This window comes from Lepisosteus oculatus, chromosome 1 (genome assembly GCF_040954835.1).
Source record: "Lepisosteus oculatus isolate fLepOcu1 chromosome 1, fLepOcu1.hap2, whole genome shotgun sequence".
Lineage (NCBI taxonomy): Eukaryota > Metazoa > Chordata > Actinopteri > Semionotiformes > Lepisosteidae > Lepisosteus > Lepisosteus oculatus.
In genome coordinates this window covers 7429935-7456997 of record NC_090696.1, presented here as the reverse complement: position 1 = coordinate 7456997, position 27063 = coordinate 7429935, and the positions used below count along the sequence as shown (strand labels likewise).

General features: G+C 37.2%; 1 protein-coding gene across 1 annotated transcript; it reads right to left on the bottom strand.

Annotated features, from left to right (window-relative positions):
- Positions 1-5823: 5823 nt before the first annotated feature.
- On the bottom strand, positions 5824-22876 carry LOC102697351 (5-hydroxytryptamine receptor 4). Its single transcript, XM_069192092.1, has 2 exons — positions 22804-22876; positions 5824-7611 (listed from the first exon to the last, which is right to left on the bottom strand). Exon 2 carries the CDS (start codon positions 7592-7594, stop codon positions 6521-6523), a length of 1074 nt encoding a protein of 357 aa, XP_069048193.1. The 5' UTR covers positions 7595-7611; positions 22804-22876; the 3' UTR covers positions 5824-6520.
- Between the last annotated feature and the right edge of the window lie 4187 nt (positions 22877-27063).

Below are 27063 nucleotides of genomic sequence, written 5' to 3'. Positions count from 1 at the left end.
AGGGGACAGACACTTCAGGGTGGGAACCTGAGATCAAACATCCAGATAGGGAAACATGGGACAGCCAGCTGTGTACACCTAAATACCGTGAACAAAAACTCCTGACCTTCCCCCTAAGTACCCAGGAGTTAGCATGTCCCTGATAGCTTCCAACTGTCCCAGACAAGTTCCCATCTATCCCAGCATGCTCTCCTGGGGCTGACATCACCAGCCTCACTGCTTGTCTGCATTGCCTGATGAGGGCGCTACAGTACACAAGGGGATAGCACATAGCTTTATATGAAACCATCAATGAGAGTTCAGATATGCTCTGTGAAGAAATATTAAGTGGTGCACGAAGACCGTCATAGGAAAGCAGAAATAGAGGAAGCTATCCTTTTGGTTTTTCAATGATGTTTAGCTGTTTATGCACTGGGTAACTGGGTATGTGTACTGTGTACTCCCAGAGACATGAACTGCAGAACAAAGACACAAGTAAAACATGTAGAGAGTAGAGTATGGTAGACTGTAATCCTAGTGAAGACCATCCTCTATAAAAATATCTGCTCAAATGTGAATGTCAAGAAATAAAATTATGATTATATCATATTGGAGAGTGGCAATGTCAAGTTTTCTGGGAATTGATGCATCTTTCCACTCACACCTACAGTACACTAGTCATTATTGTAGAAACCTTGGGTAAAAAGGCAATCTTCAATGTCTAAATGTAGCATTAAAATCAATTGAATGTTGAAGTCCATAGGGAGACACCAGGTTTTCCTCAAGTGAACACCAAGATCAAGGAATGTCAGGATTAAACTGAACGGACGCGGCAAAACAAATTAGTAGAAGTTAAATCTACAGTATAATTTGGTCTTGCAAGTGCCCCTACAGATCTTTCAGGGTGCAGAATAGAAAATGATGGTGTTGAAGGAGAAATGATTATAAGATACAGATAAAAGTACTAACTTGATCATATAGCCCTCCAGCCAAACTTGGCAACTCTTTATCACTCAGTTTAACATCCAAGTAAAGCAAAGATATGGGACAACAACTCGGTCAAATTGCAGGATCTATGTCTTTTTTCAGTACCAGAGATACTGCAAATAAATTTCACAGCCCTCCAAAATGATGTCATCAATTCTAAGTGATTTACCTTTTATTGTACTCTAAACTGCATGTTTGAACTGTATGACTTAGAATAAACATGGTGTTTTTCTGTACAAGATCTCGCAATGACACCTCTTGTGCTTTTTTAAGTGACAAAAACATGTACAGTAAAAAATGTTCATTGCTGTGGTATCTCAGAGCTAACAAGTGGCTGTGCTGACTACTATTAAAGTCATAATTTACAGGATCTCAAGTCAGGCCTGACCACTTTGTTTTATGTTCACAGAGCATCTTTAATTAATTGACTATTACTTGTGGTTGAAGGTTGAAGAAGGCCGATAAGGTACTGTCTCTGCACAGTCTGGCAGCCTGTTGCAGTCTGAGCAAGTGTTCTCTAGTGGAAATAACTGGTCATATCCTGAGTAGTCTAGTCATGGTGAGCTGTCTTTGACAATCTCACTTTGCTTGCTTGTTTGACACCATTGGGCCTCAAAGTTCTGGGCTCTATTCCAAATATTCTTCTTCCATCTGGTTCAGTCATGGGCCTTACTTTCACAGTAGTTAATATTGATATATTCAGTTTCAACAAATAAATATATGACCATGCCATGCTTTTTGACTCCTGATGTGAAATAACAGCCAGCTGAGAACCTGCCTTTAGCAGACTATGAATGGTGTTACGAAAATTAGTTTCATAGTCACAGCATCACCATCAAATGGGAACTGGCAATAACAGTATAAATACCCTAGAAAAATCCAAGAGGCTTTTTATACCAAAATCAAAAATCTAAATTAAATACACAACAAAGGAGCAAGCAAGAATTATAAACTTTTTTTGTATAATTATGTGCTGTAAAATAAGATACTGTGTCATAGGATTCTTGCAATGTTGAAGCACACAGACATTTTGAGACATTTTATTCTGGTGCCTGGAGAGTGCATTTTGTCAGCTTTCATTGCCCTCTTCTTATCAGTGGATGCTCCCTCTACAGTGTGTCATGATCGTAAGCCCCTCCTCTTAAGGACTCTCCTGCTCTTCCTTCTTTGTCTTGATTTTTGCACCTGCCTCCTATTCCAGCCCTTCCCTACAAAAGCCAGACGCTCCTACCATTCCAGGCTCAGCTTTGGAAGATGGACGTACTGTATAGACAACAGCATAGACTTCACAGCGGCGTCCTGACCATCTGGGTCCGGAGCTGGGAGCGCCTGGCCCCATTACCCCTTTTTATTCCCCCTACCCTTCGCCAGATCCAGCTCCAGCTTTTAACTTTGTCTCGTCTCTGTCATGGATGGACAATTGCATTCCCTGAATTTTCCTACGGACTCCCTTAGGACTTGTTTGCTTTGGACCACGCCCCCCAGAGCACCAGCGTACTGTTGACATGCCCCCTTGTTCTTCTTCCAGCCCCGCTCCTAGTCTTTTTTCCCCGTGTTTGTCTCACTCCCTTCCAGATTTTATCGTCTGCATAGGGTCCTTAAAAAATGCTTTGTGACACAGTTTTTGCTACAAACACAAATTGTAATACTCACTGGTAGTGCCATTAATCACAATGTGCAATTACACATTGAAGTGCGGGTGACATTATCCCTGAAGTACTGTATATGAACAACAAAAAAATAGGGAAATTCAAGAAAATTCTTCAATAAAAGTGTATGTTTTCTCTCCCTTTAACTGACTCTATTAATGGAAATAATTTAATGATTTGATTAGATTGAAATAAAAAAATAACAAAGGAACTAAAGCATTTATTTTATTCATCTAAAATCACTGTGTCAAAAGGTTTCAGTATGGGGTTTGGACTATGGTTTTACACAAGTACAGGTATTAATCAGCAAACAAAAGAGGCTGTAATGTACATTTTCTATCGAATAATGTCTGTGTAAAGAAACACCTATAGTATTAGCAATGTGCTTAGCTTATTTATAACTGGATTCGCAAACGTGCAGATAACTAAGATCTGAGATATTTGTTATGCTAATGACATGTTTAGGGTTTCCAACAGAGTGAAATATCATATTGCTCCGGGTCTCTGTTATTGATGTTTGCAAAAGACTGTACTTAAAATGGAAGCAATTTAAAAATCTAAAAAGTGAGCTTATGTTCCTGAGCTTTATTCCAAATTACTGAAGCATGGTTTTGAACAGCTTTGTCTGAAAAGGTCCTGAAACTCTCATCATCACTTTGAGTACATCAACAGGCCATGAAATTGACTGTGAAGTACATTAGTTAGACATTGCTGTGTACTGAACAGGTATTTTGCTGGGAGAAGCTGTGGTGTACAGTTGACTGAGCTCCAATCAGACTGGATGACTTAGGGTTAGAGCAGGGGACAAAAAATGATCTTACCTTGGCACACAAAGTACACAATCTGTAGCCACACAATCTGTAGCTTCGCCTTAAATCGGTTGCATTATTTACCTCATGAAAAACTAGAATAAATGATATATTCACCTTTATACCCTCCACAACTGTGCAAGTAATGTTAGACTTTTTTTTCCACTCCGTTCCCTATCCTTCTGCAAAACAAAATGCTGATCCTTCATTTTGTGTATGTGGATCACCCACATACCAACACCCAGCTAATGTGCATTAGCTATACACTACATGAACTACTGTACCTTATATTGCAAAAGTCCAGTTTGTCCAATGCACATGCTCATGCCACTAGTTAAGGGTGTACATAATTGTATGTTAAGAAATATTGTATAGTATGTTACATACAAGTGCATCTGTATGAAAATAAATCAATAAATAAGTTAGAGGTGTTCAGCAATAGGGAATACAGATCAATATTCGTAGACAGCCATTGATGTTATAGTGACACCAGTGATAAAAATGTGCTTAGGTTATCAGCGAAAGACACACAATATTATACTTAAGATTAGCTTACTGACATGACCATTTATTGATTATTACAGCTATTGCTTTTTTCTTTTTATAGGCAGTATCATGTAATACCATGTTAAGGTTAATTTTCCAGTCAATTCCTTTGATTTGAAATGCTTATTTCCTATCTACCCATCTTTCAGGCCCCATAATTCCCCCTAATAAAAAAGATTTGGGTTTGATAAGAATTATTTGAATACCACTCAACATTTTTTTAACATTTTGAATAATCTTTTATTTAATAGGATGTATAATTTACATAATTATTTTCGTGGCAGAAAATATGTGGACTACTGTATATGATTATTGAAAATAAAAGCCTGTTTAAAAATACTTTCTTTATAAAATTGCATGGAAGTTATTACAAAAATGGGGTCACAAGAGGAGGCAAACTGACAAATAACAACAAAGACAGAAAAGGTGCTGGACATTTCACCTTACAATCACAAAAAGTAGAAAAGCATATGATGCAACACTCATTAAGGTACAAATAAAATAATTTGTAGTTTGGAACCTTGTTTAATGTGTAAGCCAAATCCAATATTGGTATGAGGGTTAAATGTACCCCAGTGGAGCATAAACGTTATTAAAAGTAAAACAGCTTTTATTACTGAGATTTAGATTCAATGTCCCACTTGCATGTTTTGGATAGAAGAAGGAAGAAGCAGATGTCTAAAAGACAACTAAGAGTTAAAATAATCTAATTTAAAGTAAAAAATGACAGAAGATGTGTTGTAGTTGAGAATGCTCCTCTGCATTAACAGTGGCATATTGCTGACTTATTTTATAAGCAGTATTAATCCAGCGTACAGCACAAAAATTGTCCCCAGAACTTATGTCACTGATCTTTGCTTTTTACATTGTTCTAATATATAAGTTTACACAATTAATATAGGGTGTACAGTATATAATAAGAACGTAAGTTAATAACTAGGTGAATTTCTCTTTCACTAATAGTAATTAAATGTTGCAAATGTTTATTATCTACAATAATTAAGTGCCAGGTGGTAATTATTTAAGAAAATAAGAAAGGCTAAAACACTAGGAGGCCATTTGGCCCACCGAACTTGTTTGGTTGCTAGTAGGTAATTGATCAGAGGATCTTAGCGAGGCATTTCTTGATAGAAGCCAGGATAACAGCTTCAACAACTATATTGTACAGTACATGTCTGGTTAGCTCCTAGACTCCCACAACCTTCTCTCTGATAATGCACAGGTTTTAGAAGCACTTACCCTTATTTTCTGATTGTGTCCCCAATTTCGTGTTTTACTGTTGGTCCTGAAGAAATCTTCTGGGTTATTTTAGTCAGTGCCTTTGAGGATTTTTAATGCTTGGGAGTTGGGTCATTATAGTTTTCTCTGTACTAAGACTAAAAAGACTTGCTTCTTTTATCCTGTAAGTGTAAGATATTTGTGAGAGCTTTGTTAAAGGTCTATGAATAATAACTCTTGAATCCTTAAGTAAGCCTGGTAGAATTTTAGAATAGTTTTTCTTATCTTAAGTGCTTTAACGCCTCCGCCTTTTTTATACTAATGTTGTTTAGTATAGAGCAATTTTCTTTTCTTTGGAGCCTAAAGGCATATTTTCTGCCTCTTCCATATTACGCACATGCGTGAAATAGTAATTTTCTATATTAGTCACTTCCTTTTCCTCATCTAAAATCTTTTATTATTTTTTTCAATTGAATTTAAATCTGTTTTGGCCTTTGAAATACCCCTTTCTAGCTGTGCTCACAATGTATTGTATGCTCTTTCTTTAACTGGATTCTGTTCTCAATCCTTTCAAGAAGTGCTTTCTTTTTCCTTCTGTTTTTCTTAGTCATTTTATTAAAACATTTTACCCAGTTTACTTTTTCTGCAGTACAAGCGGAATATCATTGAAATATAATCTTTTAATCACCTCCTTTCTAGTGATGTCATATCAATTGTACTGTATATAAGTTGTATAATGAAATCTCAAAGAGGAAAAAAACAGGAAAAAATATTTGAGCTGCCATTAAAATCCGCACTCCGGATTATTGGGATTCATTGGCTCTAGGAAACATCCCCACAGTTTCAGACAGCAGTGCTTTCAAAACCTACTGACAAAACCACTTCACAGTTAGATTTAGCAATCAATCCTGCCTTATAAAATTCCCATTGACAGTAAGTCAAAATGTTTGTTTTATAATGGTCTTATTTAGATATACAACTAAAGGATGTGTACAGTATAACATAACACTTCAGGGAAGCAGACAAAAACAAGCTCTACATCATTATGCTCTTAGTTGCAAACCAACATAATTTTTTAAGAGTATCAATCCAGTTCGTGTTTTCCTTTTGTAAAAACGTTTCCTTTACAGTGATTTAAATGGGATAATAACAGTGTAACCTACAGTATTTTATTGATATACAGATCACATTAAGATCCAGCTAGCTCATTTCCATCACTGCTTAGTGTTTACAAATATTTTATTATCTTACAGTAACACATTTTTTTCTTGCATGCCTAATGAAAAGCACAAGCAGGTTAGAATAAAAGGGAGGGAGAAAGCTGTAATCTTATTAGCTAATTGTCCGTTCATTTCCTTCTTTTTTGGTGTTCGACAGGTCAATACTCGGGGGTGAGCCAGGTAAGCAAATCTTACATCCAATTATCATGAAAAATGCCCTTCTGAAAGACCTGTTGAAGAACCCATAGAGGAAAGGGTTCAAGGAGGAGTTCACATAACCCAGCCACAGAAACACTTCCCAGATCACCATGTCTGTCTGGTACTCTATGAAAGGATCAATGACGTTTGTGGTGAAGAATGGTAACCAGAAAATGAGGAAAGCTCCCATGATTATGCCAAGGGTTTTTGCTGCTTTTCTCTCTCTTTTCATGGAGTTCCTCTGTTTCTGCTTCTTGGTGGAGTTGACGGCCCCGTTTTGTATCGTCATCTGGTTCTCAACTGCGTTTATTTGCATAGCTTGTCTTTTCGCTGCCTTGTAGATCTTCCAGTAGGCCACCAGCATGATGAACATGGGAAGGTAGAAGGCTACAAAAGAAGCAGTGATGGCGTAAACCTGGTTGACCAAAAAGTAGCACACATCATGTGGCAGCTTGGTTTCAATGCCGAGCTTGTGAAGCCCCAGCAGTATGGGAGCAAATGAAATAAGCAAAGGGACAACCCAGCAGGTGATAATAAGGAGAGTGACTCTTGTCTTGGACATTTTAAACCCATACACCAAAGGATTGCACACAGCATAGTAGCGGTCAAAAGCGATGCAACTAAGGTGAAAAATGGAGGCTGTGCACAGCATCACATCCAGGCTGGAGTGAATTTCACAGAACACGGGACCAAAATACCAGCATCCTTCAATGGTCCTGATCATGCTGTAGGGCATGACTATGAGCCCAACCAGAAAATCTGCGACAGCTAGGGACATGACAAATGAGTTAGTCGGTGACTGCAGCTGTTTGAAGTAAGCGATTGACAGGACGACCAAAAAGTTACCAAACACTGTGCAGATGATTCCTGCGATTATAAAGATGTACAAAATTATTCTTGAGCTCCTGCTTCTCCAAGGGATGCAGGGTTCATAGAAGGTGTATCCAGAGGAATTCATGCTGTCGAGCCATTCAGAAATGTTTGCCATAGTTTCTTAGATACAGCCTGAAAAAGAAAATGAAAATATGTCAAACTGCCCTTATAAATTTACTTAAAACAGCTCTATGTTCTCAACAGAAAAATTACTGTTGTTGTCTTTAATATGAGACTAAGAGTTTTCCTAGACTAAATACCTAGGAGGTTATAGAGTGACACACCTTTCACATGGACAGAGGATCAGTAAAATGCGACAATTTATTTTAGTATTACAATTTATTATAAAAATCCATACACATTTGCTTTCTATGTTTTTGAGACGTTAAGAGGTGGTGAGTGAATATGTATTACAGCCCTCTGTACTTTATTGGTAAATAGATATATTTGTGTATAACGCAGACACCTTTTTTTATTGTAAATATCAGAGAATTCATTAAATGTATTGTGAGGACATGTCTTTATTGCCCGTCATTGCTTTGCTCACTACATTCCTGGGTATATTATGAAACACAATTGCATCCACTATCAAACCCATGTGAGATATTTAATTAGTTAATTTCTATTATATAGTACCTTGCAAATACAATTGACCCCATTCCAGCAATGTTCTATTGTGCTAAAATACCAACAGATGGTGTATATACTTTTTAAAGTACACATTATAACTTGAATGCTCATACTGAGTTAAAGTTAAATATCAATGAAAACTGCAAAGTTGATTGTATAAGCATTCCTCTCCTTTTCTATGATAAACCTAAATTAGGTTGCACAAAATTACAGTGTCACACAGTTAATTGAATTGACTGTGACTCTGAAAGAGCCACAGAGTTCGATGGCTGAGATGGGGGAAAATGCACAGTACACTGGACAACAATCACCCAGTTACTCCCCAAAGCTCTCCTGTTTGTACTGAAAAGTCTAATCTCAAATCCCACATGGAATTTGCACCAACGTATTTAAGTGACACCTAAAAAACATCCAGGAAAGTTTTTTTTTCTTTAGACAAACATAAATAGAACCTTTTAGTCTTAATGCAAAGCATTATGTCTGCCACAATCCCAACATAGCGCATCACTATGTCAATACCATCCGTATTGTCAAGCATGGAGGTGGCAGTATTATGTTATAGTTCTGTTTGTCAAGACTGAGAGAAAAATGAATGGAGCAAAATCCAGGAATATCTTAGAGGAAAAGCTGTTTCAGTCGGCTAGAGGCTTAAAACTTGAGCTAAACTTAAATTCTCAGTAGAACCATAATTCATAACACCATGCAAATGTACAATAGAGTGGACAAAAGTGAACGTCCATGAGTAGCTCAGTTAAAGGTCTGACTTGGATCTAATAATAATTCTCAGCCATGATTTGTAAATTACTATTTCAGGAATTTGGTCAAGTTCTAATTAATGTGATGAAACAGAAAAATTAAAATTCTAATATTTGACGTTAACTTGCCTTGCAGAGAAAATGTAAGCCTTAGCCTTAAGGTCAAGGCTAGGAAGAAGAAAGAACGGAGGTAGGCTGGTGCCAAATTGTAGGTGTGATGGGTTAGACGTTTGACCAAAAATGGGGAGAACCAGAAAAAGAACGGGAGAAATGAGCTGCGATTGTGAAAAGGGGATGGGGAGGGGTTGGGAGAGAAAGAGAGGAGGCAGGAGCAGTTAATAATTCCTTACACTTACAGTACAGTATATAGTGCTTTTCTGGCCACTCCACTCAATGGTAATGGAGCCTCTCCTCCACCACCACCAGTGTGCACACCCACCTGGATGATGCAAAGGTACCTATAGTGCACCAGAATGCTCACTACACAGTTGGGAGGAGAACAGAGTGATAAAGCTAATTCATAGATCGGGGTTATTAGCAGGCCAAGACTGGTAAAGGCCAGTTGGAAATTTGGCCAGGATGTTGGGTTAACACCCCTACTCTTTTCGAGAAACGCCCTGGGATTTTTAATGAGAGTCAGGACCTCAGTTTTGCGTCATCTGAAAGACGGAGCCTTTTTACAGTATAGTGTCCCCGTCACTACATTGAGGCACTAGTATCGCCACAGACCACAGGGTGAGCGTCCCCCTCTGGTCCCACTAATACCTCTTCCAGTTGAAACCTTAGTTTTTCCCAGGAGATCTCCCATCCAGGTACTGACCAGGCTCACGGCTGTGAGTTGCAGGGTGCAGTATGGCTGCTGGATACAGTTGTTCTGGAGTCCCAGGGAAGGATGGTGGCATCAGAGGAACATTATGGCAGGTGGAAGGAATCAGGGGTCGAAAAGCAGCTTGCCCAAGATGGGATGAGAAAGCAACTCAAGTTCTGGCTTTGAGGAGGTGAACAGTGGTTGGATTGCCAAGTCTAGATGTGCTACTGTAGGAAGGCCGGTGAGCACCAGGAGAAGGATGAAAAGGTGAGGACTAGTTAGGCCAAGCCCAAGGGACATCCATCTCTAACAAGATAAAACACAGAATGTGAGAAATAAATGCTCACAAAAGGGGCTCAGCAAATTTTTATGTGTAATGTGTAGTAGAGTGAAAGTACAGTATAAGATAACAATCTGACCTCCCGAACATCTGCTTAAAAACTCCATCGATCAAACATTCCTCAGTCAACAGAGTTTGAGCAAGCTGACAAAAAAGAATAGGTAAACCAGAACATCCCATTATATACATTTGGTAGAGATTTATTCAAAAACGCTCACAGCTGTATTGTCTGCCAAAGATAATTCCACCAAGTATTGACTCAGGGAGTTGAATAATTTTGCATTCAATCTATTTTAACTTTAGATTTTATTTGCAGTTTTTGTTGACTTCTTTTTTTTCCCCCAATTCAAATTTAATTCTTTAATTAGAAATATGGAGTTTCTGAAAAATTCTGTACGTGTACCTCATTTGTACATCAACAAAACAGGACATAACTGGAAGGAGGTGAATACTTTTGCTAGGCACTGCACATTGTCAGGGCTAATTATTTTATTTTGCTTGGGACTTATTAACTTTAGATGAGCTTGCTTAAAAATATCTCCGTAGGTGATTCCTGCCGTCACTTGAACAAGGAGCGTAAAGGTAGTGAAGCAATCAACCACAGCTTGAAATCTTTGATGAGGGGGCTAACCTTTTCCTTTCTGTGGCAGTCACGCTGGCTAGGCGGACTGTGCTTTTCAAAGACCAAGAAAACAAAACCACAGGATTGAAGCAGCTGTGGGACATAAAATCATCTGAACACGCCAAACAAATCATACACCTGCTTCCGTTAAGCCATGCTCAGTTGAAAAATCCTGTCACAATTCATTCCACTGCTCCTCTTGAGTATTCCTAATGAATTAAGATACCTATTTAAAATGTTTCTGAGAGCAAATGAAATTCACTGTTCCATTCTGATAGCACCCAGGTTGGAATTAATACTCAATCTATTAATAAACAGTGATCCGAAAGTAAAGATTACGCATTGAATGCAAAGTACCGTACATATAGAGTACATGCGGACATTTTATCAGATAACCTGTGTAGAAAATATTACAGGTCGCGCTTTCCTTACAGTAACTTTAAATATATTAATGCAAATCTATTTCATACAGTTAGAAACTTTGATTTAAAAAAAACATACATTATTTTTTTAATTCAAAAGCTCTATGGCTCCTGGCACCCCTATTCTGAAAAGGGGAAGAGGACAATAGGAAAATCTGCACAATCACAATACCTCTGATGAAAATCAATGATTTTTTAATCAGATGCAGCTTGTTTTATCCGCAAGTTTGCTTAACAGCAAAAATATGACTACTGTACCTTTAGTACCTTCAAAGAAGCTATTCCAAAATTCAGTTTATAAGCATATTTGTAACTCCAATGAACATATCACAGAACAACAGGAATTCTGAAAAGGTTATAAACCGATGGAGAAAAAGAGAAAAAATATTTTTGTTGCTTTAATGAGATGTAAAAACAAAGTAATGGATAACATTTATTTAAAAAATAAAACTCTTTTCTAACTTCTTTTGGAACACTCTGTGGATCAGATGGTTTAGGGGGGTTTCTCTTTGAGGGTTTCGCCAGTGAATCATGTATAGATTCTAAGAGAGCAGCATATTTAACTAACTAAAAACACAGAACATTTAACTAAAACTTAGACCCTGTTGCACGCATTTTTTAACACAAGACCCATACCACGTGTCCTAGACATTACTGAAACACCAAGGGAATGTATAATAAATAATTAAGCATTCTAATGGCCATTTTTTGTGCAACTCTTATTTCTCCTTGAAAGGAAAGTTCACATTTCTTCTTATCCTTTGGAGCCACAAGGAATCACAAATGCCCCATTATTCCATTCCATTATGTTCTAAGTGGCGGCTGCATGCAGGCTTATTGTGTTAGCAAGAAATGAACACACATACCCTTATATCAGTATGACTTACTGTATATCTCTTTACTAATTGGGGTAAATGTACATTTCCTTAAATTCTTAAGCTTGTTATCCTCTTTGCTTAGCAAAATATGATTGAGCTAATCAAAGATCTGCTACAATGGCTGTAATGCTAGTAGGCAGTTAATAGTCCCTAAGCCCTCTTTAGACACGCTATGGGTAGCACAATCCTAATCTCTAAAGAGCAATATTTTATATTGGTGATGCTAATCTGCTTTGGAACATATGGTCTCCCTGTTGTGTTCTTTCATATTAATGTCAGTAAAGCTTTGCTTTGAATCCTACTGGGATACCAGAGACACTTTTAATGAAAGTCAAACCTGCATGTTTACATAAACTCAGATGATACCCAAGTGTCCAAGTCTTTGGAGTTGCAAGAGGATAACAGCTGGAACTATTAAGAAACTAGCGTAGTCTATAATGGTTGCACTCCAGTAAAAATAGAAATTTAATTAATACCAGAGGGATTATGCTTTTATCTGAAAATAGTCTTTTACAAAACTTTCCCCATACTTATCAGTCACAGAAAGCATTTCATCAGCTATCTGAGGTTAAACCTAAGCTGAGGTTTACAATGTTACGTTGAGAGAAGCATTTAGTGTAGATCTTGTCATTTTTATGTCCAGTCTATACAGAGAGGACTCTTGGTTTACATTCATCACGTGGACTAAAACACAGCCCAGGGATCTACTGTATATTAAGAGTTTTAACCTTTTAGTTCACTTTAGTTCATAGCCAAAGTCAACCCAGCAAGTTTATTCAAGATGAACAGAGGAAAATGAATTATAGTACTCAAGCTGAAACTGTGAAAGTGCTTTTAAAACCAAGAACACAAGGCAGCTCTTTACTCAAAACTACCAATTGAGCCAGATGGGCTGAATGGACTCCATTTGTTTGAAATGTTTATTACTGTATGTTCTTATGTAATAATAATAATAATAATAATAATAATAATAATAATAATAATATTTAAAGGTGGCTTCTCAAAGCACTTTACAGAAGAGTAGAGGGATAAAGTACAGAACCAGTTAAGTAAAGGCTCTTCTAAAGAAGAAGGTTTTGAGTCTGGATTTGAAGGAGTTTAGAGAAGGTGATTCTCTGATGTCCTTGGGGAGAGAGTTCCAGAGCTTGGGGGCATAACAGGAGAAGGCCCTGTCACCCATAGAGTGTAGACAGGCTTGGAGGACAGATAGGAGCCCAGAATTAGAAGAGCGAAGGTTGTGAGATGGGGAGTAGGATGATAATAGCCCAGACAGGTACTGAGGTGCCAAGCCACGCAGAGCCTTATACAGTAGGTAAGCATGAGGATTGTGAAGTCGACATGAAACTTGACAGGAAGTGCAAGGACTCTAGGATAGGAGTAATGTGATCACTTGTACTAAACCTGGTCAGGATACTGGCTGCCAAAATGTAGACATACTGGAGTTTGTTCAATGTGGATTTAGAAACACCAGAAAGTCAATTCGTAGATACAGTAGTCGATTCGGGAGAAGACAAATGTGTTGATCACCTTTTCAGCCACAGTTAGTGATAACATATGACGTAGTCTAGCCATATTTCCGAAGAAAGATGTTTTGACAATATGTTGCAAATGTGGGTCGAATGTTCAGCCTGAATCAAATATCACCCCCAAGTTTTTCAATTTAGACTGAAGTTTACATACAGTACCATCCACAAAGAGGGTTACAGCATTGGCTTTACAAAGTTAATGAAGGTGTCAAAAAGCATGACTTCAGTCTTGTCATAGTTCAGATGAAGGAAATACTGAGTCGTCCATGTTTTTATGTTGGAGATGCAATTAGATAGAATAGCCAGCATAGAAATGATAGTTGAGGCCATGTGATCTTAAAAGCTGACCAAGTGGAAACGTGTAAATGCTGAAAGTAAGGGACCCAGTATCGAACCCTGAGGAACACCAGACTTAACTAGACAAATTTCAGACCTAAGTCCGCCAAGAGAGACAAAGTGACAGCGATCAGTGAGGTAAGACTTGAACCAATTGAGAGCAGTGTCAGAAACTCCAAACACAGTCTCAAGACGAGAAAGTAAGTTATCGTGGTTAACATTGTCAAAAGCCGCACTGAGATCAAGAAGAATGAGTTTAGAAAGAGAACCAGAATCGGAAGCTATTAGAAGATCTTGAGAGACTTTAACCATGGCAGTTTCTGTGCTGTGAAGTTGTCGGAATCCAGATTGGAGGGGTTCGAAAAGGTTTTTTGCAGTGAGGTGGTTATGTAACTGAATTGCCACAGCACATTATATAGAAAGGATCAGATTTATAAATGCAGATTTATAAATATGAACTTGCTTTCTGCTGATGTTTCTGGTGCTTTTTGTGTAGCATGTCATCAATGCCTCAAAACCACCACATCCACACACAAACACATTAGTTTCTATTCCCAGGGTTTTAAAAAACGAATGGTGATCTCCATGTACAGAATCTTGCCTAAAAGAGGTTTTAGAGATGCTTCATATGTTACATACTTCATTTGAAATGTGTGTGCTACCCATATTTAAATACATGTAAAAATACATGTTTCTAATTATTTTGAATGGGGTGTCTAATTCTCATTTATACAAATGCAGATATTATAAAATTGTCCGCAGTAATATTCACATATTTATCTTTTAAAATTATTAAAACATTGGTCTACACTCCATATTGTAAGAATAAATAACAAGCCTTACACAATCTATCACAGTCTATTTAACATCTATTTACAGTAAATATATACAATTATACAATCTGACACATCAACTTTTCATTTGTTTCATTTAAGAAAATGTATGTTTGAGCATAAACACAATATATCCCAGATTATGCAACCTGTAGCCCAGACGTAAGAGTAGGCATAAAAGTAGTCAGTATTCTGTGAGCAACTGAAACATATGCAGAAAAGCATTACTCTTTCTGATCTTAGAGTGTATCCAGTGACTGAAAAAACAACTACCTCTTTCCAAAACTGAAAATATTTCATTTATCCTTGTTTGCAAAATTAACCTGCCGAGAAAGAACAGAACAAACAAATCATGATATGCAAGCCCCGCAGTGGCACTTAAATATCATCTCGTAATACAACAGCTATTGCATCAGGTCACTATAAAACAAATACTGTATGGTGTTTTAGGGGAAAAATACAGGAAAAAAGCTAATTCAGCAGACAAGTCTTCTCCATCCAGTCAGCTAACTCTGTAAGGAGCATTCACTCACAAACTACTTTCATCATTAATAATGTTTCTTTATTAGCCCTATACAATTTCTTGCATTAGGAATTCGTCTTTCTGCATACCCCAGCTTTTCTCCATGGAGACACAGGCAGGGAGAGAAGCTTGGGGTCAGAGCACAGGGTCAGCCATTGTACAGCACCCCTGGAGCAGTTAGGGTTAAGGGCCTTGCTCAGGGGCCCAACAGAGTAGGATTCCTCTGCCAGCCACAGGATTTGAACCGGCAACCTTCCAGTCACAGGCGCAGATCCTTAGCCACAGAGTTGCATCTTCTTACTGTCATTGAAAGCAAAATTTGAAAAAATGTAGCTTTTACAAATGAAGATATCTCAGTCTCATTTCTGTCATTAATCCCTAGTGAGTACAAAAGGTTTCAAAATAAAGTTTCCAAGGATTCTTATAAAGCAAAAGTATTTTAAGAGCCTTATTTTATATTGGTGGAACAGAGCTGCCTAAATTCTTCATTAGTATTCTAATACAAATCACATCGTGGTTTGTGCACCTTACAATGCACCTTACAAGTTGGTGTATTGCCTCAGCCCTAATATTTAAATAGAATTTGTTTAAATAAAAGTTTGTAACATAAATCATTTAGCAGCTTAAGAATTTCCAAGTTTATGATGTTTCGCAAATTTAAACATTTAAATCCCTGTAAATCTGAAACAGCTCCCTAAACATACTAACTTTAGCGCTTTCTTAGAAAATGCTGGCAGAACATCTATATTCTCTCTACGAAACAAGTACTAGTGTAAATTTTCCAGTCCAGTTTATTCTTCCTGCTCATTGTTTTAAAGCAGAGTTGCTTATCACTAATATAGAATGAGTCATGTCAGAAAAATCTTCAGGAAACTTACCTTAAATCATCAGTTGATTTAAATACTTATTCGAGGTGTCCAGCAAGTGAAGTTAACTTTGCTATTCTGAGACATCCACAGTTTCTAGTACATTTTAAAGAGAGGTTTAGATTTGCCAAGATACAAGTAAAACTACAGAAGTGAGAAAAGATTCAAATTACAGCATCCTCATTTCCAGTCCCTATGTACTGTACTGTATGTCTACAGTACAAACGTGAAAAGGTTCTCTCTAGTATAGCCATGAGTTTAGGGAATACATTCGAGTGACAATGGCAACAAAATGGAAAATCAAAAGTCTTCCTGCACATGATCACATCTGACCGTTGTAGGACAGTCACAAAGTATCCTTCATCATTCTACAACCTAGTGCGTTGGCTTAAACTCTGAACATATGGCGAGTCTGTGTTTCTGTTATTTTTCAAAATCACCAGCAGTAGCAATCTCTCCATTCAGATGAGTCTGTTTTTACCACCCTCACAAGCATGACAGATCACTGGAGTAGGAGTCAAAGTGTAAGAGCTGACATTTCAGGGAAAAAAAGAAATGCTGTTACTTTCATCTGTGTGGAGTTCAGAGAGATCAGACAGACTATCAAAAGCAGATAATCACATATCCACATAGCACCGTATTATTATTATTTTAATACAAGAAGTAATAATTAGACAATGACTATGTCAGAGGTGTATAAGTGGTTCTGCTTGAAATTTACTGACTGAAGACACCTGCCTTGGTAGTTTCAGAAAGATGTAATTCAAGTAACAGTAACAGCACTATAACTTTTGTCATTCATCAGTAGGTACATATTGAATAAGATAATACTGTTCTTTTATCATGAATGTAGTTTAAGTAATTTCTAGAATTCCTAATATTTGCAGCATTAATGACACCATTAAAGAGTGTTTGGAATTTCTGGTGTGTATGTTATAATCTTATAAATCTATTATAATACAGTATGTGTTACTGTAAAATAGATAGATACTTTATTGATCCCGTGAGGGAAATTGCAGTGCAACAGCAGCTTAACACAGACAACACAGACACAGTGTATGAATGATACAATAATAATAATACAATACATACAATCAGTACATTGAGAAGTGCACTAAGAAGAGTTACTCACAGTCCAGAACACACAAAGAACAAACCAGAACAAAAAACTACACAAAAAAGTCGTATTGCACAATATGACTATAAATATAAATGTATTGCACAGGTCCCTGGCATATATTGCACAAAAACAGTTTTAAATGGGAAAAGAAAAAGAACAGATGTATCAGTTTACTGTTCAGTCCAAAAACAGGTCACTGTCAATGTTGCCTCTGCCCAGACGCAAGGTGGATGCGTCGTACAGTCTTATGACTGAAGGCAAGAATGACATCCTGTAGTGGTCCCTTTCGCACCATATCAAAATACCATGCGATCTTCATACTAATTTATCTAAAATGGAAGCATTAAAGCAGATACTGAATAGACAAGAAATATTTAAGCCTAAGTTTGTTCCAGAAATATTTTTAAACCAAATGCTTTTCCTAAACATTGGTTTGTTATTGCATTTCCTATTCCTAAGTAAAGTTAATTTCTCCAAAATATAGCTGTTTTCCCAACACAAGCATCTGATTCTGTCTTCCTCAATAAATCCTGAATAGAATGGGAGAATATCACCACAAGCAAAGCATCATGACTTTTCTCAAGTATACCAAAAACTGAAATGTCCTTATCAGAATGATATTAAAAATTGAATTACAAAATTACATTTAAGAAATGACCCTTAACACTGAACGCGCGATAATTAAAGTCACATTTCAGTATGCTGAAGATTAGAGTATCTTCCTAGCTATGGAGATGTGTACAGTGTGTTTCACAAACTGTCTCATTATCTAATCATTCTAAATACAGTATTAATTTGGTTGTGCAATTCTTAATACTTAAAAGTTAATCATCTTTTGTCCACCCCTCTCCCATTTTCTTCCTTTTCACACAGATTAGTATTTTTTGTTTATGTATTATTCATTTTGTTTGTCTATATTGTGGTGTTTTAGAATAGTATAAGAACTGACTAAATAGAACATACTGTAGAATGATTATGGCAAAAGGTTTTCTCCCTGTTCTTCACAGATCAAAGGTGACCAGCATAAAGACATACTGTATAGACAAAGCACAAAGACAAATAACAAGCAAATAGACGAGAAAGATATACTGTATGGAAGATCACTTTTGATTTTAAAACATAAAGAAAGGTAAAAATTGGGTGTCTTTTCTGCTCCTGATGTGCAAACCAGTCAAACCTGATTCAGTTCAGAAAAGGAAATGGACATTTCAAATCTGATTGTGCTCTACTACACATACGGTACAGTAACACGACACCTCTTGCTATGAAGACAAGCAAGGCAAAGTTGTTTTTTTCGGTGAGGAGCTTCAAAGCCATGATCTCAGATATTTATTTTAGTTTGTAAAGAACATATATTCTTTCACAGAAAGAATTCCGAAAAGCATGACTTTGGCAAACTAAACTGAACCCTTCAGCATCAACATCACCCACATACCTAAAGGATTTTAGATAATACAATAAAACAATGAAAATAAGCAAAGCGTTACTGACAGAGGAAGTGGTAACTGTGCCCAGTTTCTGTCCTGACAATGTGTTTTTCCTCTTACCTTAACCTGAACTGTTTTCAGTCTCCATCAGCCCTCGTTTATATACCCTTCTCACTTTCACCAGCTTTGCCTCATAGTGTATGATTTGTATTTTCTGTGAAAGTCACTACCAGCTGAGCCTAGCACTGCTGGTCTGCTCCTCCTTTGGGGAAAATCAATAACTGTCTTTGAAAACAGGAGTGACGGATAAAAAAGTAGCACTGAATGTGTGTTCTCTCTGCAAGCTTAACTGCTCAAGTTACGGGACACAAATATACACTATTCTCCCTCATCACAATCAGGCTAGAAACAAAAGACTAACTGCACTTAAGAAATGTTTTGAAGCTTCCGAGTCTCCGACAAAAACACAATTTTCTCCCCTGATGATACTAATACGAAAAACCAATGTTTTGCAGGTTACTTACGGATGACAATATCTGCATTTGCTGAAGGAACAAAAGAGGAAACTACCAAAAATGAAATAGTCAATCTTTCTCTGCAGGTTTTAGGGGAAAACGCTTCCAAATCAAAAGTTGAAACCGTGTTGCTGATACTTCTATTGTAATCTATAATCTATTATTATTTGTGTCAGTTTCATTGCTATGCACATGATACTCAGATTTACATTCAAACTTCTCCTTCTAATTCCCCCACTCCATCATTTATCTCTTGCTTGCGTGTCATCAAACTCCCCTTGCCATCAAATTCCCTGAAGCTAAACAGTGACAACATTTTTACTGGTGGGCACAAATGTCCGCTGGAAAAGCTTGAGAGCTTCATGTGTCAGCCGCAGTCAGGAATCTGGGAGAAATCTGGGAGTCGTGCTTGATACTTTCTTTTCTGCCCTGTGTGAAAAAGTTTATTAAAATGTCTTTTTTCACCTTAGAAACATTGCCCACACCAAGACCTGAATTTTTGACTCTATGTTTAACCGTCCTCTAGTAAGTTGCAATATGTGCACAGGTCTGCAGCTAGACTTCTAAATCACACCAGAGCTTGCCTATATCTATATATAGTACAGTAATCTGTCTCCATCATACAGTAATCTCTGAACTCCATTTTCACCATTCCTCCTAGACGCCGCTGTTCAGTTGTGGCTGGTCCTTTGCTCACTGTACCCGGGACTAAATCTTAGATGTTTTTAGTGACCATGCTTTTTGTGGCAGCTCTCTTGTTGCAGAATGTCCTTCCTCCAACACTTCCACAGACAAATTCTTTGACTGTCTTCACATCCAAACTCAAAACTCACCTTCTCTGTCTGATTGCTTTACATTCTACTGTATCTGTATGTTCTTGTTTCATTTTTTTCTTTCACTTTTTATTGTCTTTTTTTATTCATTACACACAGCATCTTGGGTTTGAAAAAGCTCTTTCTAATTAAATATTATTATTTTTTTATTTCAAAACCACTGAAATATGATTTTGTTGTATCATCACAATATTCTTTGTTGTGCTTATTTAGTGTGAATGTAAATATTACTACCCAAAATTAGTCAGTTAGGTCATTATTACAATATATTTTTGGTTTGTAATATGTATGTTCAGTAATTTAATAGCTTCTAGATTTAGACTGTCACACAGATATCCTATGACCCAAATTGGGTCTTTACTCAGGACACTTCAAGATATACTGTAGATTTTAAAAAGAAGCATCAACTGACATTTTTGTGAAAAAAAAACGTGAGAAAAATTTTTTGCGATATGGAAAAGTCTACTCTTTGTTAGAATAATTAATAAAGATTTGCAGGTCTGAACTCCTAGTTTGACACTTCTTCCTTGTTTTTTGGATTGTTAATGAATAAAAGCACAAGCGGCCCCTGTGATGTGAGGTTAGGACTGCTGCCTCACTGCTGCTCCTCGGTCCTGGGGTTGACTCAGGACAGGGGTGCCATCTATGAAGGGCATGGGTCTTCTCCAGGTGCTCCAGCTTTCTCCCATAATCCAAAGACGCTTTAATTGCTGTCTCTAAATTGTGCCTGTGTGCATCCCACAATAAGATGCTGATAGGGAGCAACCCTCCTTTGTATCCTGCTTCTGTGACCCTTACCTGAAATAAGCAGCTTTCTGATTATGGGTCTAGTCCACTTTCTAAGAACTTTCTTACACTTTTTAATGACCTTCAATGTCAAGGCCAGAACATTGAAGCCCCACTGACAGTACAATTGGTATTTTCTCTAGTCATGAGCCCTGGATTCTGGCACTGGTGTGGTTCAGGGAATACACAAGCAAACATTTGCCTACTTTTCACTGTTCCTACAGTACTGTACTTTTCATGTTAGCGGCAGATTTATACTGTACCTTTTCTGTGACAACTGAAGCTTCTCTGCTATTTTTTACGAAATTTAGTTTTTTTCTCATCTGTTTAAATGAAACACTAGTCAACAATTTCTTCTTTAGAAAATACAGCCCCTGAGTTTTCAGAAATTAAGATCTTCATGAAATCTGTTGCTTTGTGTTGAAGGGAATGTGATAAAAGCTATCGGACTAAATCTAACAAATCAGATATGATAAAAGCAATATGTTTTGTAAATTAATGGTGAAGTATTTAAATCCTTCCCATCTGGAAGGATTTACATTGTTAAAGAGTCTTATTGTTTTTTTTAAGATGCAAGCTGTAAAATGACAAAATATTATTATTATTTAATCCTTGCTTGTGACTTATGCCTTTCCTAACTGAAATATAAAAAAATGTCTCAAATTTAAGAAATACTGTAATATATGTTTGAAACCATCTAAAAAGATTTTTATTGAAAAATAAATTGAACAATAAGGGTTTTTTCTAGCTTTGAAAGTCATTTTTTTTAATTCCTGAAAAATCTGAGACACAACCTTGATGTATCTGACCACTGTACAAGTAGTAAAAAATAGAGTTGACAAACACTGTAGGTTTAATCAATCCTCCTAAATTGAGAGACCTCGTAGTCTATTATTGAATTGATTTGTAAATTATCCATTAAATAAATTATTCTATTTCATTTTGTGGTCATTTGAGCCACTTCAAATTTTATTTTTATTTTATTACCAGGTATTGTATATAATGTCTGTATGCAATAAATCCCTACACAATAAGAATAATTTTACATCTAAATAATGTTTTACTTGCAGAGAAATTGAGCTTTGTACTTAAAAAATACTTGGTGGGTTAAAATGGGTACACTTACCTTAAATATTAATAATGCATAACTATTTAATCTTTTGTTTTTTTTTTTAGGTTAGACATACTGGAAATAAATGTGAATTTGGCATGACAGGGTTGAATGTTAAGGGTTAGATTTTGGTATTTGCATCTTTTGCATCTTACATAAAATTTAAAATGAACTTTTAAATTTTTTATCTTACATAAGATACTGTAAGATAAACTAAACCCTTTGAATAAGCCCTAACTACTTACAGTAGGTTCTGAAGTAAGATTCTTTCTTTCTCTAAGTTTGTGTTTATTTGAAAATAAAATCAGGATGTCTGAGTGACATTTCTAACTGCATCTTCTAGTGTCTCTCTGGTTATCCTGCAGCTGACAAAACAATGTTGAATAACAGTATTTGAAAATGGAGGCAGCAATTTATTTATTTTCTGAAGAGAAAGGGTTTCAGCTGTTTTCTTTTTAAAAGAGGTTTATGAAAACATATATTGTGTGTATTGTGGGACTTTTGGTCATTAGATTCTGTTTTTGCATTTGTCACACAAAATAATTCAGTAAATAGAGATGCTTAACAAAACTTAAAAAGGAAACAATGTCAAGCATAAGTCAAATATTCCTACCATGACAGTATGTAGCTATGAAACCCAAGTACAAATTTGAAATCTGCAGCTGTTATGTTAGATGATATTCACTCCAGTGTAAAAAGCACATTTTGCAAAAGTAAAACTCTGCTTTGAACTGAGAGGTAGAAATAAGCATTGTGTAGCTCCTGCCTATGAGGAATTAGCTTTTGAAACCATTAAATGTCAAATTTTTCCTCAAGAAGACGTGACAGCAGTTTGAGACAGAAGATGATGTTGGATGTCTTTCTGAAAGGTTCATATCATACATTTGTATTTCTTTCTGTCTCAGCATAAATCAATTGCAACATTTCTACCACTTTTAAATAGGAGAAAAACAGAACATGCAAAAAAAGACCCTTCAGATGGTTCGTACTCACTTCTTTGTTAAATGCTCTCCCCTCAGATCGGCATGCTGCTAGTTGATTTCAGTAGATTATAGTCCCTTCTCTTCTCACTGTGTTCATACAGAGAAAGCTGCCTGAGAGACATGTGGTACGTGGTACATTAATGACTGCTAAAATGGCTTTCTTGATTAAACCAGGAGGGATAAATAATTGTGATGCTAATTAAAACCACCCTTTTACACCCTCACTTAGCTAATTTTGGCTGCTATGCTTAGTTAATCATCAAGGTCTGTTTTCACACCTGTTTATTTGCAGCATTCTGAAAATTTATTTTTGATTTAACTGTTGATTCAGAGCTTGATTATCATTAATTAACACAGTTCTGAGCACCTGTTTCTGGTTTACCATAGGTTTTACCTAATATAGGTTTGTGTATATTCAGTTTGGGGGATGTGTAAACTTTGAATGATATGCATGTATTCTAAGCCTTTGTAGATAATAAGGTTTAAAGATTTGTTTGTAGACAGTAGATACAAATATCATGTATCCAAAACAATGAAGATAATCAATGACTGATAATCACTTAGTATGGGTAATACCTTGGAAAAAAAGCCACACATTCAAATAAGATTATCACATTTCAGAATTGAAATTGAAAGATTGGAACAGATCAGCTCTTGGATGTCTAGTCTTCAAAGAAAATCAGATGGAATTGATTGTGTTGATTGTGAACCAGTAGGTGGTGGTCTGTGCCTTGGATGAGAAACTCCAGTCCAATGCCCAAGATGATGATAGTGGACACTCTGTTATAGGAGCTGCCATTCTACAGATGAGAAGTTAAATAAGGTCCTAGTGTAACTACATGAGGCCATTAAACACATTTTAAGATCTTCTTCCTTTGTGTCCTAGCTAAATTCCATCTCAAGCTTGCTCAATATAGCCTAACAAAATGTCTCTGTCCTCTTTAACTGCTGAAGTAATTTTTCACTTCAGCATTATTTGTCTCACTTGCTGCTATGTAGTGATCTGTGAGTGGCGAATGGCTGACGTGCAGAAGACTGTGGGATGTACTAGTTTAAAAGTTATTTATTCTTCCGAGCTTCATCATGTTGATAATTATGGCAATTCACAGTTGTGTTTTATGAATTTGCTAGGGTGTCTCTTGATAATAAATCTTTTTACATCTAATACTGTACATCCAGTTTTGTTCATGATACCTCACTATAATTTCAAGTTCAACATTAACTTATAACTCTCATATTTTGAAATATACTAAAGACAAGGATAAAGATGTTATTTGTGTTTTAAGACTGCTGAATACAAAACTGTGCTGTGGGATGTGTGGGATGCTTAAATGCATATTAAGCATTTAAGAACATAAGAACGGCTACAAATGAAATGAGGTCATCTGGCTATCTAGTCCATTTCTAGCTTGGATCAAGTACAGTAAGTACAGAATATCTTTCTGGAAAGTTGTCAGGGTATAGGCTGCTGTAACAGAGGACAGTAAAGAGAGTATGGATCTTGTGCAGGACTCAGGAGAAAGAGAATTCTAATCCAAATCACAAGGCAAAAACGTATTCCAGGAAACAGGCAAGAAGGTCTAATAACGGTTGAGACATTAGGAGAGCTACAATTGGAATCACAAGACTTAAATTGAAAACGAGGAAGCAGTCAAGAAGGTCTGGTACCAATTAGATAGCAAGAGTAAATAACGCGCACTTGGGAACTCGAGGAGAACCTGCAATAGTGAGCGGGGAAGTGAGGAAAAAGGGGAACTGAAACAGTGACGGGAGTGAACGGGGGTGATAGGTACATTACTTGCGGCGTGAGCATTTGTTAAACACAGTGCGCGTGGGAATGCGAGAAGGGTCAGAGACACGTGCAGATTGCATAACCCTCCCCCCCTCGGGGGTGACTCCTGACGCCCTACTAGCCAAACTTGGATGGGTGCGAAAAAAGTCTACAATGAGGTTTCGGTCCAGGATGTCAGCCTCAGAAACCCAGGACTGTTCTTCTAGGCCATAACCCTCCCAGTCTATCAGAAATTGAAGGGAGCCGCCATGCCATCAGGTGCCCAAAATCTTATGCACCGTATAGGTGGGTGAGCCATCAATGAATTGAGGGGAAGATGGATGTGGTTAACGTCCAGAAAGCAAGTATTTGTGGTCAGGTTTGAGGAGGCACACATGGAAGGTGGGGAGAATCCTGAGGGTGGGAGGGCAAGGCGGTACAAGATGGGTGGGACTCGGGAGAGTCCTTGGAAGGGCCCTACGAAGCAAGGGCCCAATTTACTGGAGGGTTGCCGGAGAGGAATGTTTTTGGAAGAAAGCCAGACAAAGTGTCCTTGTCTTAGTCGGGGGAAGGATTGTCGGTGACTATCGGCAGAGATCTTCTGTCTTTGGGATGATCTTTGTAATGCTGATCTGGCTTTCCTCCATAGTTCTGGGAGGGGGTAAAATATTTCCGTTAGTGTCAGGAATGGTGTCGGGGAAGAGTGAGGGCTGATAGCCGAGTGAGCAAAGAAATGGAGACATATCCGTGGAGGAGGTGTAAAAGGAATTGTGGGCGTATTCGGCCAAGGGAAGAAGGGAGACCCAGTTATCATGGGCAGCAGAGATATATGCCCTGATGAAGGTTAGAAGGTCCTGGTTTATTCTCTCCACCTGTCCGTTAGCTTCAGGGTGATATCCAGAAGTGAGCGAAGAGGATGCCCCCAAAGTTTTACAGAATGCTTTCCAAAACTTAGATAGGAATTGCGGACCTAAAACGATACCCTTCAGGATGCCATGGAGTCGGAAAAACATGCAAAACAAATAGATCAGCCGTTTCCTGGGCCAATGGGAGGGACGGAAGAGGGAGAAAATGTGTAGATTTAGAAAAACGATCGAAAACCACCACTTCCCACGTGCTTCCTCCAGTTTATGTTTCACTGTTTATTTTGAAGACTTCCATTGGGTTCACTTTGTCGGGGGTCTTTGAGGAGATTTGACTTTTGTGTGTATCAAGTCCTTCAGCCTTATCATTCCATTAAGGCCTGAAATGTATGGGGTTGCACTACTCTTTACGGATTCCCCGGCAACAATATCTTTTGTATAACAAGGTGACCAAGATTGTATACAACATTCTAAAAGACGCCATAGTTAGGCCATACATAGATAAATCAAATTTATTCCCAAATAACTTACAATGATAATGGAAATTTGCATGACAGCCTTCCTTTTCTTTATTTCTCCTTAGAATATACTGTATTGTCTGAGTGAAGACTGCTGCACTGATGCTATAATAACTTATCCAAGTGGAGGGTCATCAATACCCATCTCATGCTTCTCCTACTCTTAGTCATGTGTGCACTGACTCAATAGAATCCTATAAATATTTTTCATTTCTTTCATACACTAATCTTTGTTTCCCATATAAGATCAGTATTTTCAAAACCATTATTTGTGTGCATTTTACCTTTTGCCAACATTTTTGCAATGCAAGCATTTTGGTTAATTCCCATCTCATTTTGTTATTTTGGAATGGTTCAGGTCTTGCAAGAGGGAGCTCACATGGCCTGAATCTGACAGTACAGGTAGCAGCTGGGTCACTGAACAGAATTTAAGGGCTCAAATGTCCCTATTTTATCCACTGATGTTTTTCAAGCACAGCTCTTTGATTCTCTTTTATCTTTCTATATTCATTATGGAGTAGCCAAGTGGGTCTTATTTTAAATACCTGGGGCTTCCAATAAAGACCCCCCCTAATGCTTTAGCTGTGTTCCAATTAAACATTTCTGGATTTTAATTAAAAGAGGATAAAAGGCATGTTCTCTCAAAATTTGTGTTTTGATAAGCCAGTCATTCATATGTGTAACACAAGTGTTGTTGTGGAGAAAAGCCAGACATCTGTGCTTTGAAAAGACTGGAAGAAAAGGAAATCAGGGGTAAAACGATTTATGAAATTTAGTTCAGATGAAAGAGTCCTGATTCAATTAAGAACACAATTAAACATATCATTATCAGCAAGGAGGCAACAATGAGTAGAGTGTGTTAGTATATCATCATTGGAAAATACTATAGTGTATTACTTACACATTTTATATACTTCTGGGAAGCCTTATTTCCTTCAACTGAGCTCAGTTAAACAGCATTGATGAATATTAAAAGGCTTGCAATTCAACTGCAGCATTATGCATTTTCAATGTGATGAGCATCTATTATAATCAGATTTTTCATTGAAAAGTTTACTGAAATTAATTGAATTTAGTAGTCCCTGATTTTTTCAGGTACAAAAAAACTGTCCTTTTTA